This window comes from Marmota monax, unplaced genomic scaffold (genome assembly GCF_021218885.2).
Source record: "Marmota monax isolate L192 unplaced genomic scaffold, Marmota_monax_Labrador192_F-V1.1 WCK01_AAM20220418_F8-fsc00023, whole genome shotgun sequence".
NCBI lineage: Eukaryota > Metazoa > Chordata > Mammalia > Rodentia > Sciuridae > Marmota > Marmota monax.
Window position 1 is genome coordinate 3,788,447 of NW_026692907.1, and position 15,381 is coordinate 3,803,827.

Genomic DNA, 15,381 nt, shown 5'->3' on the forward strand with positions numbered 1-15,381 from the left:
AGGCTAGGCACTGAATATGGATCAACATCTTCCTTAAAGAACTTACTTAAGATTACAAAGCAAAGCCTACATCTGAATTTGAAGCAACAATTCCTAGAATTTGTTATTCAGTTCACTGAGAAACACTGCCTACAGACAATGCTTGTTAAGGAGCCAATTTGTTCTATATATAACATTTTTCAAAGTTTTCCATGTAGTGCCAGCTGTTTGAAACAGCAAACTTGGGAAGTAACTGCTGTATTTGAAAGGACTTAATAACAGATTGAAAAATCAGATTTATAATATATACCACTTATTTTCCCAAGACTTAAAAATCTTTGGGGACGGAGGACAGGAATAAACACTACAGTTTGTTTTAGCACATGTGTTTGTGGAACTGTGGATCAGAAAATATACTACAGAAAATAGGGTTAGGAAGAAGAAAAAAGGGACACAAACAAAGCTTAGGGAATAATAGAGATCCATGAAGGAACTATTTTGGTCAGTGCCCTTGGATAAATGGCATTACTTGGTTTGGTTGCCAACTGCAGGTTTAAATTAGAAAAGTAGTTTATGAGAAAGAGAAAAGGTCACAGGTGGCTCAAAATGCCAAGATTAGCGTCTAGACTCAGCTTAGTGGTTCAGAGAGGTCTAACACAAATGCTTAAGGGGTCTCTAAAGAGGGGTGTTCCAGACAGAAAATCCTAAAGCAGACCAAAGTGGACCTGAATCCCTAGCCTATCCTGGTTTCTAGAACATGACAAAAGGACAGAATGCCTTCTACCCTGGCATGTATCAGAAGTCAGTTCACAGAAGGTGCACTTCACATGACAAAATGACCAGACTCCAATCCTAGGCTTTCTGTCTCATTATGTGCAATTGATAACACTTGGTAAAAACAGAATGTATAAATAAAATGTCTGAGATGAGACTGACCTTATCCTGATAAAACAAGGCGCTGTCTAAGGTTTTCTCCAGAATGGTGGCCACGGCAACTCGTACTTCTCTCACGCTGCACTCCAACAAGAAAATCCTCAAATAAAGAAAAATGTGATGTAAAAAACAGAATACAATTTTGCAACCCCAACCTGTCCAACAAGTCTCCTGCCTAACAGCCAATAAGCACAATTACTTGGAAGTGCTAGTTTGGGTCTCTGGAAAGCCTCAGCACATACTCACAGGCATGTGGGAATTCCTGAGGTCACTCCACTATTGCTCGTTCCTTCAATTCCTAATACTATATAGTGTCAGAGAAACAAAGCACATTCAAAATCCACTAGGATTCTAAGTGGCAACTATAAAAATACTTCAAAGATAACAAATACTCTGGTAATATTTAGCTCTAGGAGTTTGAGCAGATTCAGGTCTAATTCCTCTGGTAAAAGGAGCTCTGAATACTTCCTATGGAGATACCAAGAGAATGCAAATGAATCCAGAATGTGGGGCATCCTGTAGAGAAATGTCAATCTCCCCCCAAAATAAATGGCAAGACAAAGAAAGGAGTGGTGGGCACAAGGAAGTATTGAAGATTAAGTCTTAAAAGATATAAACCAAAGGCAACATGTGGACACTAGGGGCATCTGGACTTGCACAAACCTGATGGTAAAATAAAATAATATTCTTGAGAAAGTGGGAGATATCTGAATGTAGAAGGTAAAATGTAAAATGATACAAAGAAATTATTAATTCTGTTTGGTGTGGTAAAGTGCTTGTGTTTTTTCAAAAACTCTACGTGAGAGAATATGTGTTGAAAACTCAGTGAATGGTATGACTGAAATTTACTTGGGGGTCGGGTAGGGAAGCATATACTGGCAAAATGTTGACAACTCAAGAATACATGAGTTGGAGCTGGGGATGTGGCTCAAGCGGTAGCGCGCTCGCCTGGCATGCGTGCGGCCCGGGTTCGATCCTCAGCACCACATACAAACAAAGATGTTGTGTCCGCCGAAAACTAACAAATAAATATTAAAAAATTCTCTCTCTTTCTCTCTTAAAAAAAAAAAAAAAAAAGAATACATGAGAGAATTCATTATTTTGTCAATTTCTATGTATGTTTAAAAATTTCTAAAATAAAAAACTTAGAAGATATAAACCATCCTTCATGTTAGTAGTCTTAGTTTCTTTAGATCAGTTTGTAAGCAACTTTTATTATTATTTTTTTCAATTATGACTACATTTACAAATTACCTAAAAAAAGGACATCAGAGGTGCTGAACTAAAAGATAAAACTTTCCTTATATTTAGTTACTGAACTGTTACAAAATCTGAAACCTTTTGAGGGTCAGCATGACACCACAAATATTCCACATCACGAAATTACTTCATGCACAAAATTATTTTCAGGCTATGTGTATAAGGTATATAAAACATAAATGAACTCATGTTTGGAATTGGGTCCCCTCCTCAAGATACTTTATTATGTCTATGAAAATGTTAACAACAATAATAACAAACTCTGAAAACAGTTCTGAATAAGGGCTACTCAACCTGTATAGTATGCATTTATTTTTTTTAATTTCTATTTTTAAAATATATATTTATTTTTTAGTTATAGGTGGACATGATGTCTTTATTTTACTTTATGTGGTGCTGAGGATTGAACCCAGTGCCTCATGCATGCTAGGTGCACGCTCTACCTTTGACCACAACCCCAGCCTTGCATTTATTTTTTTATTGTAACAATAACAACATAAGATATCTTAAAGGTTCTAAAAAAATAAGTAACTTAGGGAAAAAAATTTTAGTTCTTTAGACATATGAACTCATAGCAATTGATAGTGATAAGTAATTAGTCCTTACAATGAAAAACTAGATAATTCACTGGATTTCTGACTATCAGGAATATTAAGAACTAACATAGCTGGACATGGTGGTACGCATCTGTAAACCCAACAGCTTGGGAGACTGAGGCAGGAGGATCACGAGTTCAAAGCCAGCCTCAGCTAAAGCAGGGCCCTAAGCAACTCAGTGAGACCCTGTCTCTAAATAAAATACAAAACAGGGCTGGAATATGACTCAGTGGTTAAGTGTCCCTGAGTTCAATTCCCAGTACCAAAAAACAAACCAAAAAACAAACAATAAAACATATACGACCAAAGGAAGATGGAATATCTCAGGAGTTATTCAAAAGCTAGTCTGCCTTGATATAAAGGAATGAATAAAATATTTGCTGTTCTTTCCAAATGGATCATCATTCTATGACATTCTAATGCCTGACACAATGCTCAGGGGTCCTATTAGGAAGCTATTTTGGAAATGAACTGGAAAAATGTGTAAAAGATTATTTGTATTGCAAATTCTTAAGAGACAGGCATATAACATTTCAAAGATGCATTCTGAGGTCACTATGAGCTACATGAATACATGCATATATAAAGAATTATCTGAGGGCTTATTATATGCCAGGCTCTTTGCATACAGTAATGGAACCAAATAACACTTGGCTTCTCCCTTCAAGAAGCCCAAGGTTACTGGGGAAGAGACAGGCAAAACCAGAGAGAGCAGACTAACAGCAAAAGCCTACTTTAGACTGGGTGATCAGGGATAGCCACTCTGTTATTTTAGTTGTTCTGAAGGAGAAGGCAAAGAAGAGAGGGAGCAATGTGTCAGAAAGAACAAAGACAGGTGCAAGGGTCTGTAGGTAGGTGTGTGTGTGTGTGTGTGTAAGAGAGAGAGGGAGGGAGGGAGGAGACACAGGAATGGACTCAGCACATTCAATGAATCAATAAGCCATGATGGCTAGATCTTGATCAGCAAAGAGGAAAAGGCGAACAAGGCAAGCTTTGAAAGTCAAAGACTAGATCAAGTAGGGCCTTGTGGGACACATAATGATTTTGGATTTTATTATAGTGCAATGGAAATTTACTGAAGAATTTTGAAGCAGAGAAATAATACAATTATTTCAAAAAATATACTTTTGTTGCTGAATGAAAATAATTCAGAGGGAAGAGAAGTAGAGATATCAAAAAACAGAGATACCCAGTAGGTAAATGAATGTCTGGAGCTCAGACGTGGAGATAAAGGGGATATGGGATTAAGAGGTGCATTTAGGGATGGGGATCCAGCTCAGTGTTATAGCAAGTGCCTACCATGCACAACAAAGACTCTGGGTTTGATCCCTAATATTGCAAAACAAAACATAACATTCTAATTAGGTCTCTAACTTATCAGACCAATTGCCTAGTGGGAAGGCACATGCATTTCTAAAATCTTCATTGTGTGTTTGGTTAAATGAAGACATACCAGAGCATATCTACATAATGACAAAGTGACCTAGTGGAAAAATTCTAGAAGATAGAAGATGTAAGAATGAAAGCTGATCATTAAATGGCCAACTTCCTTGAAAAGACCTGCGCATATAGAGATTTGTTTTGAGAAAAGAGATGCTTCTTCTATAACAGGAGGAAAACAGAGGATAAGAATAGACTCTAGCAGGTGTGTGGAACTTGCCACTAGTGCTCATTTGTTAATCTCTTCCTTCTTAAACTAGGTCACTTGCTAGAAGTAGAATGAGCTAACTGATATCTGATGCAGAGGGAAGAGTCCACTGGGGGTAAAGAAGACAGGACATTATCCCACCAACAGTGAAGGTGCTATCTAGCTCCCATATGAATGCTGAATTACCCAAAATTAAGATAGCTGACGGAAAAGATAGAGAAGCTGACCTGAGTGGTGGAACAAGTATTTTTATTAGAGAAGGCAAATGATTTCTTTTTAAAATCATAGGCACAAGGCAAATGTACTATTATAGGTAATATACTATGGGTAAAATTCTTAGAAATAACTTTTTAGGCATAATCCAAACCCTGTTGGACAATAACTGGACTGTGTAGTAATCTCAGACTGAATATCTATTTACTTGCCACCAGACTGTGAGTCCCTGGGGACCCTTGCACTCTTCCCCTGTTGCCACAGCAGGGTTTGGGACCTACTTCCCTGAGAGCACATGGTGGGCCATCTACCTCACTCTCTCCTTGCAATCACTGAACACTTGCCTGAGTGTAGCTCAACGGAGATGATTTTGGAGTAATCTGAATAATTTCCTCACTGCTTCAGTAAAGAGAATTTAAAATGGTCTCCAAACAAAATAATTTTGAGTTGGAATACAAAAGGTTACAGGAAACTTCACTTTTTAATCAGAGACATGAATTTCTTTAAATTAAAAGAGCCTGACACTTACTTTATCAATTCTCGTCCTTCAGAACTAATAAAATATTCAACAAGCCACTGACAAGCATCAAAACTTTTTGAAAGTAATGCTTCAATAGTAGCAATCCATTCTTCAGTGTCAACCCTTTAAAAAAAGGAAGGAGCAATATTAGGTCCCAACAGATAACTCCAAAGAATATTACTCCAACCCACCTACCTACCTACCAAGGGTAGGAAGGAAGGAAGGGTAAGTTAAATATTCAGTGACTACCCACTAACACAGCTCAATATATCCCAGGAGCCAGTGGTTTGACACCTCCACTCCTCTATGGACAGAAACAAGTGAAGACACTTAAATCTCAGACTTTAATTTTTCTCTTCTGTATCTTCATCAAGCAAGTTCAACTGCAAAAAAGACCAGACATATAGCACTACTTGGCATAACTAATTTTCATTGAAAAAATGTCCACTTTCGGAATAGCTTAAATTGACGTTTTTATACTTTATTGTTACAGACATCAATGTCCTACTTTTTAAAGTAAAAATATTTGGGCTGAAGCCAGGTGGATCATGAATTCAAAGCCAGCCTCAGTAACTTAGGAAGACCCTGTCTCAAAATAAAAAATAAAAAGGGCTGGGGATGTGGCTTAGTGGTTAAGTGCACCTGGGTTCAATCTCCAGTACCAAAAAAACAAAAGCAAAACCAAAAAAACAAAAGACTAAAAAGATGACATGACTATATTACGAATGGCCTCAGAATTCTCCTGAGTTTCCCAATATCCCCAAACAGTAAATATAAATAAAGCAGAAATTCAGTGCCACATATAGATGCCATGAAAAATTTCACAAATATAAGTAATGAAGTACATTTCCCTAAGTGATCCTATGTAGGCATTAAAAGAAAGGAGTATGTTCTTTCTTCTTTTTCAATCAAAAATAAGCACTGAGATCAATCAATATACAGATTGTTGTTACAAATAGAAATGAAGTTGCTATTATATTTGTTTTCTTCTCAAAAGTTGAACTGAAAAATCTTTCTCCATACTTTTCCTATCCTTGGATAAGGATAAGTTCACCGTGCTAGCGAAAGGGGAAAGACAGAGAACTCAATGGTCTTCTGACTCTTACCTGGTCTCCTCACTTGGAATCTCCCCTTATTCTAGGTATATCCTGCAAACCACTGCTCAACTCTTTATCCCTCACTCCTTTATTCATAGAAGAACTACTTACCTAGAACACCATTCCAGGTGCTGGAGAAAAGAGCCAGTGATGAGTAAGATGCAAGTGACGTCTAGAGTTCCCCGGGCATCACTCTGAACATGCAGCCCAGTTGAAAAACCATCCTCCATCCCAAGCTGAACAGCCCAGTTCCCTACTCTGGCACACAATTGGGTGCCAAACCAAATGTTCAGTCTCAGCTCAATAAGCCCCTTTTCAAATATTAGTAAAACACAATGGACTATACATTCACAGTTCCTTAGCCAGGTCTTGTCTGTTATTTGGGTTCTTTTGTCTGTCTAGAATGATTTCTATTTTTGCCTTTCAAAATTCTCTTGAGAACATCAACCAATGTCTTTACAGACTAATCTCTGGATACGATTTTGCCCAATTTCCAGAGGTATACTTAATTTATGCCTTGCTTCAGTTATTTCTTTTTTATTTTTTATCTGTCTTTCCCATTAGACTAAAAATTTCTTATAGAGACCCTACCTAGTCAGCTGAGTATGTTAGCTGCCATCACAAAATTTTGAAAAGTTGAATACATGAATTCAACTTGAATTAACCAGTGCCTTCTATCACAACAAACTATCAAAATCCCACTCTTACCTGAGTTTTTTCTTTGTCCGTAGGTAAGTTTGAAAAAGGAATTGAATAGCAAGCTGCAAGCTCACCTTTGCCATGCAAGGATAATATGGATGCTTTAATTTAGTCTAAGAGAGAAGGGGAAAATGAAAGGCTATTTTACAGATGATTACACATTATTATGAACTGAACTATGACATACATGATAAAGTTAAATAAGAAAAATCTAACCAGTTCATTGTAGAAAATGTTCCATTTAAATTTCAAAAAAGGTTAAGAGAAGAGATCCTCCTCATTTTTTTTAATGAAGTCCTCTCAAAACAGACTTCAGACCACAAGATGGTCTGTAATCAAATGACTTGGAATATTTTTCCTTTTTGGCAAATTTTAATAATGGTATAACTCAAGAAAAAGAAGTAATTGTGTTAATTTCGAGTCTGGCAATATATGATTACAAATTAGGAAGAGTCAATCTTTACGAAGTCCAGTAGCCACTGATATGACAACCTCAGAGCTACTTTTAGATTCTCGACAAAATCTAAACAAGGATACTTAAAAAAATCCCGTATGTGAACACCTACTTACAATCTTCATTATACACCCCCAATATCACCTTCATTTTAATATCACCCAATAAGTGACACATTTACATGAAGAACTTTGTGCACCTAACCTCAATGCTAACAACTGAGAGTGCAATCCTTTCTTATTTCTTTAGTAATGATATAAACACCTACTTACAGCATTCAGTGAGGCTAAAGACAACACAAAACTGAAGTAATCACTGCTGTATACATCTCTATTCTTCATAAACTTGAGGTTTTCATCTCTCACCATCTGCAAAAAAATTAGTAAAACTTTTAAGAAACAGTATTCAACATGTGGAAGATATTTCTAGTAAAATGTTTAGGTAAAAGGGTTTGTACAAAATAAATTACAATTCCCTTTTCTCCAGCTTTGCATTTTGAAAAAACGAGAAAAAACTTCCTTTCAAATATAAAATGCTGTAAAGGGTGTTCCTATCATTCATTACCAAACCCTTTTGGAAAATTCAGGAAAACCACCATATGAAAGACAAAATAAATTCTACCCTCAAATTCTGGGTAGGAAGTTACAAACAAAGCTTTCCCGAGACCAAGGAACTCCATTCCTACTTGTCAGATGGCTCACTTCTACCTTAATTAAAGACTGATAGTTTTCTTAAATTCTTTGGTTCTGGCTCTTTAGCCTTTGGTTATTCATTCATTCATTCATTCATTGGTAGTGGGAATTCATTCATTCATTGGTCCTGGGGATTAAACTCAGGGACACTGAGCCACATCTCTACCCCTTTTTTGTATTTTATTCAGAGACAGGGTTTAACTGAGTTGCTTAGGGCCTCGCTATTTTGCTAAGGCTGGCTTTGAACTCATCATCCATCTGCCTCAGCCTCCTGAGCTGCTGAGATTTACAGGTGTAGTCCCACTGTGCCCAGCAAGCGTTTGGATATTTAGTATATGAAATCACAACTGGGTAAGAGGACATACTGAACTTAAACCCTTGCTCTGTGACTCCTTTTCTGAGCCTGTATTTCCATCGGAAAAATGGGAGTAAAACCTACTACACTACAAGAGTCTTTTAAGAATTAGAACAGGTATTCAATCAACAACAGTCATGACTGCCCAAATATTCTCACCCAAACATTATAAGCCTCAACTTGTTTTTCTCTCCGGATAAAATAAACTCATTTCATCAATGTGTTTCTCTACTCAGGGATAGTGCTGGACAATCTTTAGGATGTATTCACACTGTGTTCTTACCACTGTGCCACAAGCTCTACAGCCTCTATCACCTGGCACAAAAGACTCACAAGGCAAGCGGAGAGAAGAGGTGGAATGAAAGGAATAACAAATCCCGAGGGTAGCTAGCAGGAGTGCTCTCTGGATTACAAGATAAATACAACACGGACCTGGATTTTCTCCTTAGACTGTTTACATGATTCTTACCTGGTATATTCGAGCAGGCATTTTCTCCACAAATAGTCCTTTCTTCTCACCTTTCTTAACCAGCTTGGTTAGAATGGAGAGGCGGTCATTGTTAGGCCTATGGGGCCGTGGAGATGACTGAGGTGAAATCTCTGGTGAAGATGGAGCTGACCTGAAAGATGGAATGGCTAGTTTTAGTAGTTATTAAAACTTGCCCAACTCATAAACAGGGCACTAGACTTGATTGAAAAACAAATCTTGGACTGGGGCTCTAATTCAGTGGTAGAGTGCTTTCCTAGCATGCAGGAGTCCCAGGTTCTATTCCCAGCACCATAAAAAAGAATAAAGAAAAAAAGAAAAAAAAAGTATTGATTCTGAAATAACTTATATGCATGATTATAAATATAAATACAAAATAACTTCCTGCTAGGGAAAAAAGAAAGTCCAGGAAGCAATAAGAAAGAAAAAGGATAATTTATTATTTTTTAGAAGATTTAAAAAAATTTCTCTCTAGCTTAGCTAATTATCTTTAAAATTTAAACAATATTATCAATGATCACAGTATCACCTACTGAAATCACAGTAAATCATATGAAAGAGAAACTTACAGAGAGAGATCCTCAGCTTCCTGTCTTACAACACTGACTCGACTTTTCTTTGGCAATACTGGGGAGTTTTGATCAGATACTCTTTGGTAGAAGAGCATATAGGCATTCCAGTATCTTCGACGTACATCAGTATATGGATTTGCTATTTTATAACAGGACAATAAGAAAGAATTTTTGTAAATAAAATCTTCCTTGTCTTGAAAATCTAAAGCAAAGAACTCATAAATTCAACAAGTAACTACTCATTAAATTTGTCAAATGCAAAGGATAAGTAAAATGGGCTTTGGTAGAGTACTGTTTAGAATGCAAGTCAGGATACTTCAGTTCTTGTATTAGAATAGTCATTCACTGGGGAGGGGAAACTCAGGGCAGGGAGTAAGAGATATGTATGGCAATGGAATAAGGGAAGAGGGTTAACACTCCAGGGAAGACTAAATTTAAGCAAAAGGCAAGCAACATTTAGAAACACCTTCGGTGACAGGATGGGATCATAATTGCCTTCTCTTATCCATTTCAGTAAAGATGGCCAATCTAGGTCAATTTTGGGAATGATATGAAATGCAGCCCTTGAAGGCTGCCGGCATTAGATGTGTGATTACCATGGAGTGGCAATGAAACGTAACAAAGTGGATCTAATATGTATAGAGATTTGGAAAAGCCCCTGAAAGATTTAAAAAATCAGGCTTCAGGAACTATTTCTGAAATCTAGATTTTTCACAAATAAAATCTGATTGTGTTTTATGACATACTTTCCCCCTCTGGGGATGGGGACTGTGGAGGGAAACACTGCTTTACATTCTACACGATGTATATGGTTTTAGAAGAATAAGAAATGTCTTCTTTAATTATAGTACCTCTATATAAGTGAAAAGGAAATCTGAAAAATTTAGAAGGCAACTACTTTCTAAAATTCTGAAACAAATTTTAAGGTTGAAATTCTTTCTTTATTAGTTTTTCTTTGTTATCATTTTATCCTCCTGACTTTCTCTCGTTATTTAAAAAATTTTTTTATAAACAGCTTGGGTTATCTATAGCTAGAAGAGCAGAATTACAGAAAGAAAAAAAAGACTGTATTTCCTTATAAAGAATACTGTTTCCAATTAGATAGAAAACTAAATTTTTTAAAAAAAGTATGGAAAAATATCCATTATAAATACTTACTTTGATCATAAACTTTTGGCCTATATTCTCCTCCAAAGCATTCATACTCCAGGGTCTCATCATTTAGGTCAAATTCTTCTATAACTGTGTCATTAAATTTATACCACTTTCCTTTTCCACACCCCCTAAGGTCCAGATACCAGACATAAGGTTAAAAAACAAACATTCTAACCCCTGCATTTAATAACATTGTATTATCTATAATTAAAGTGAAAATATTTAAAAAAAAAAGTTAGCAATAGCAATTTTAGTTTCTAAAACAATTTTTCAAAATGAAGAGGTAAAAACAGTTTCCTCTAAGCTTTAAATATTTAAAATGAAATAAGACCAAAGAACACAAAGTTCTTTGCACTTTAATGGTAAGTATGGATGACAAATTAGGGCAGAGAAAGCAGAAGGCAACACTGTGGAGGCAGAGGGAGCAATGGCTACCTCAAGAAGCCCTTACCGTCTATCCTTAATGAAGGAATAGTAGTGGCCTGCATGTGCCTGCCCACTGTGTACAATGACACCAACAAGTTCATAGTTCTCTGTGAGAGCAACTTTTTTCCGAGGGGATCCTCCACCTCCCTGATCCAAACTTCGCCCATTTTCACCAACTTCAGAAGATGAATCCTGGCGAGCCATTCCTGAAACTGTGTAAGGCTCCATGTTTAGCATCCAAGGAAACTATATAAAAGCGAAAAGAGACCATTAGTATTGGCCAGGAACATACATAGCAGTTCCCAAGTCAGATAAAGTAAGAACCTGTATTTTCCCAAGTTATGTAAAGACTAACCACCTCTTCAGTTCAAGTACAACATCTCAGCCTAAGTCTGGGCAATATGAGTAGCCTCTGGTTTGTGCATTACAGAAAGCATTTCACTTCTAAAAATGCCTTCCAGAAATGAGGGTCACTGTTTGTACATGTGCCTGTTCTTCTAACAGCATGTTCTCACACAAGGGCTGTGGCCTTCTCATGATACTGAGACTATAATCTTTCAAAGGGAAGACAGAATTTGAACTAAGAAAGAAAAAAGTAAAGGAGGCAGCAAGGTCACGGTTGTGAGAAATTTCAGGAAGTAAAAGAGTTACCCTTATTTGTTCATCATATTTTATGGAGCGTCCACTCTCCCAGTCAAATCCAAATCTCATCAGGTGAATGACCAAAACACTAGGTAGAGACTTAATACAGGTCCTTTTCACTGTTATTCTCTAAAGAAAAGAAAAGAAATTATCTGCATGGAGAAAATAAAACAGCAAATTAATTAATGTAAAAGTAATGACACAATCTAATGGAAGCAGAGCAGAAGTTTAATACTGATTTTATAAAGACACAGCACATACATAACAAATTAGTCTTAGGACAAATATAGTATACCTTTTCTTTACACTTTTCACAGTAGTATGCATTACTTCCTTCTAGAACTTCTCCTCTAACGAACTGGTCCAAAGAAATTTCCAAACTCTGACAAGAAGTAACTCCCAGATTGAGAGCCATGAAAGCTTCCTCACGTTCATATCTGATTAGGAAATGACAAAAAAACCCATGAATTTAAAACTCATATTACCATGACACTTGAGCTTGAACACAGAGCTATATTCATAACACAATTTACCATTTTAAAAGTACACTACCAAATAAAAACACCAATTTTTGACAATATAGAGTTGCTTCAAATTATGAATTTTAACAAATATTTTCTTAAGGGCATGAAGAAATTTTGGAAATGGAAACCAAAGAAATATAATTCATTAAACGTTTATAGATCCACTGAAAGATATATTTATAAGTCAACAAATGCCAAATTCAAAAATACTAGGAAAAGCATTTAAAAATGATTTTATTTTTTAGGTGACACTACGGAGGGAACCTAGGCCCTTGCACATGCTGGATAAGTACTCTGTCTTTGAGCTACACCCTAATCCTGATGATCATGTTTTGTGTCAGTGCCATCCATCTTCACTAACCTGTGAGGACAGTCTTTACAGATCTTCTGATCAGAATAGATGCCCTGAAATGTATTCTTAAAAATTTGGTCTCTCCCCATTTTCTGTTGGGATAAAAAGTCAAAATTTTAATTATTTCCCTGGTACTGATAAGTTGGTTCATAAAGAATTTTATTTAAACCCAAGCTGAAATACAGATTTCGATTTAACCACCCAAATAAAGGAGTCATTTTGTATCAGACTAATGTTAGAATAATGCAATCAGCAGAGGAGGAGGAAAGACAGTTCAGTCAGAGTTGATGATAGGGAGGGTATTCTCCATGAAGAGTATGAATCCTTCCTAAGCCAAAAGGACACAGTTAGAGCAACTCTACAATCTTCTTGTGATCATAAGTTATTTTATGGATAAATTGTGCCTACTGATGAGAGGCCAATGCTGGCAGTGGTAGCAGGCAGTCTTAGAAGAAAAATACAATTTGGGAAATCTGTCACATGTTTTACGGGAAAAAGCAGAAAGCTTTGGGTTTAAACATCATAGATAACTTTTTGGCCCAGTCCCTTTGTCCAGAGAACTTGACAAATTCCAAGACTGCCTGAAGCTGGGACATCAACTCACTGGGGTTACAGCATCTTCTAAAGCTTCAAGGGATACTCAGTAAGATATGCAGGTGCAAGTGGTTATTACCCTGTAGTCTGGGTTAAGATTTAATTGAGTGTTAGATGAATCGAGAAGAAATATGTAATTCCAGTGATGTGTATAAATTTTAATGTATAAACCCAAAAGAAATAAATTATAGCTATGATGTCAGATTACTAATTTCTGATTTCTTAGTTTCACAGTAATCACAAACCCTGAAGCATTGTTCTTATACTGTAATTAGAGTCTGAGGGAATTAAAGGGAGACTTTTTATTACCTTGAGATATTCATCCATCTGATCAATGAGACTAGTAAAAAATTCATATGCATCCTGCTGTTCTCTCACATAGAGTTCTTTATTCCACATCTTGAAAATCTATGTAGCAAGAATTCAAAAATTTTAAAAGGAAAGCAGCAATTGCTGAATACAGTAGAAAAGGCATATGAAAACATTTTAATACTTCTAAAAACCAAGTTCATGATAGAAACATGGAGATTTTACTGAAGTGAGACAAGCTTGTATTCAGCCATCTGTGCTCTTCCTTGGTACCTCATAATCACAGCAAGTCTCTGAAACCAGAGGTGGGTACAGGGTGACATATAAGGCTGTGGAACAGAGTTTGTTTCTGAGAAACTAACCAATCTCTGTGAAAAACATGAGTAATCCTCCAGCATGTGAAACAAAGTGAAGCAATGTTCAAAACAATGTTCTTTACTTAAAGGCATTAATTAAATTGTTATCGGCTCAAAGAAATGATTTGAATCAATATCTCAAAGAGCTAAAATGAAGAATCAGAAATATTCAAAATAATTAAATTTGCAAATCTTCAGGAATTGTGAATAATTAATTTTGACATTCTAATACTCTAAAACCAAGCATCAATTTCAACAACTATAAACCCAATTCTTTTATACATTAATAATCTGAATTTGCCTGAGTTAGTAAAGATAAGAAACCATTATCACTAAGGAAAAATTGTAACCAAACTCCAAACATACGTTACTGGGAGAAATACCTTCCAGAAGTTCTCAGGGACATAATATTGCAGCTTGCTTTCCATCAGATGCCCAAAGAGAGACTGCACCTGGTAAAATACACTATCATCTGGATTGTCTGTGTCATCATCCACTGAAAGTAGTGACTAAAAAGAAGAAAAGTATTAAATTAGAAATATTTAACCACTTTTCAGGAAATCCTGACATATGTACCCACATTGTTTTTTTAGAATATATATATATGGTTGGATGTGGCTATCTACAATTCTGCACATATTTAGCTTTGTTATTTAGCCTCCATTTGATTAGGAAAAACTGGAGCCAGTATACTGGAATCTCTATAAGACATAATGCCAAACAATGCACATGGAGCACTCTCAAAATTCTGCCCGCCACACCACATGCTACTACTATATTATTACAAAGCGCTGACGACAGAGCCTGTGCATTTCTAAAGCATTAAAAATGTTAGTAAGTTTACAGAACAACGTAAAAATTATTTTGGAGTTCAAAAATCATTAGGTCAAGTCTGTCATATAGGCAGATCTTACACAAGCAGATTTATAAAAATGTGACTACGAACAACCTGTCTATACAGATTTCAGAAGCTACTTACTAATCCCTACTTACTAATATTTGGGTTATGCAAACCCCAAAAGCAATAAATAAGTATGGAACAACTTTCAGGCAATGAACACATTTTGTCTCAAGCCAAACAGGACAGAGAAAGCAAATCACCTCAGGGAGCCCCGGCTGCATGTACAGCTGCTGGAAGACTGCATTCATGTAACAGGTAGCACCACCATTCCTCAGGCCCACAAACCCTGAACTGGATCTACTATCCACTGGGGGAAGGTACTGGGAAACAGAGGAACAGAAACAGCAGGGAAGAGAATTAGTACCTCTGCCACAGGCACATTTCCACTTTAGCTATAAGGGATGTCTAAGAGGAAAGAGAGGTATATCCAGTGTGTTATGAAATTCAGGCTAGCAAAACTTATGTTCATGAAGTATCTTTGTCTGCAGATGCTAACATAATGATCAAAATACCATCACAATGATCAAATATGATCTCTATTTCTTTTTTGTTGTTCATAAATTATCTGGCATATAGTAAGTATGTATTTGTTTATTCATTTATGTAGTCATATATTT

At 36.3% G+C, this 15,381-nt stretch overlaps 1 protein-coding gene across 4 annotated transcripts in view; it reads right to left on the reverse strand.

Moving 5' to 3' along the window:
- Usp24 (ubiquitin specific peptidase 24) overlaps positions 1–15,381 on the reverse strand; it is a 134,270-nt gene that overhangs the window by 22,780 nt on the left and 96,109 nt on the right. For all 4 annotated transcript variants that reach the window (XM_058581498.1, XM_046451068.2, XM_058581499.1 and 1 more), the window contains 14 exons: positions 14,965–15,084; positions 14,247–14,372; positions 13,508–13,606; positions 12,614–12,696; positions 12,024–12,165; positions 11,738–11,857; positions 11,112–11,332; positions 10,664–10,788; positions 9,503–9,644; positions 8,916–9,066; positions 7,672–7,767; positions 6,955–7,058; positions 5,159–5,272; positions 916–1,012 (listed from right to left, as the gene is read on the reverse strand). In XM_058581498.1, the coding sequence (XP_058437481.1) occupies positions 916–1,012; positions 5,159–5,272; positions 6,955–7,058; positions 7,672–7,767; positions 8,916–9,066; positions 9,503–9,644; positions 10,664–10,788; positions 11,112–11,332; positions 11,738–11,857; positions 12,024–12,165; positions 12,614–12,696; positions 13,508–13,606; positions 14,247–14,372; positions 14,965–15,084 (1,740 nt within the window). The remainder of the gene's footprint in view (positions 1–915; positions 1,013–5,158; positions 5,273–6,954; positions 7,059–7,671; positions 7,768–8,915; positions 9,067–9,502; positions 9,645–10,663; positions 10,789–11,111; positions 11,333–11,737; positions 11,858–12,023; positions 12,166–12,613; positions 12,697–13,507; positions 13,607–14,246; positions 14,373–14,964; positions 15,085–15,381) is intronic.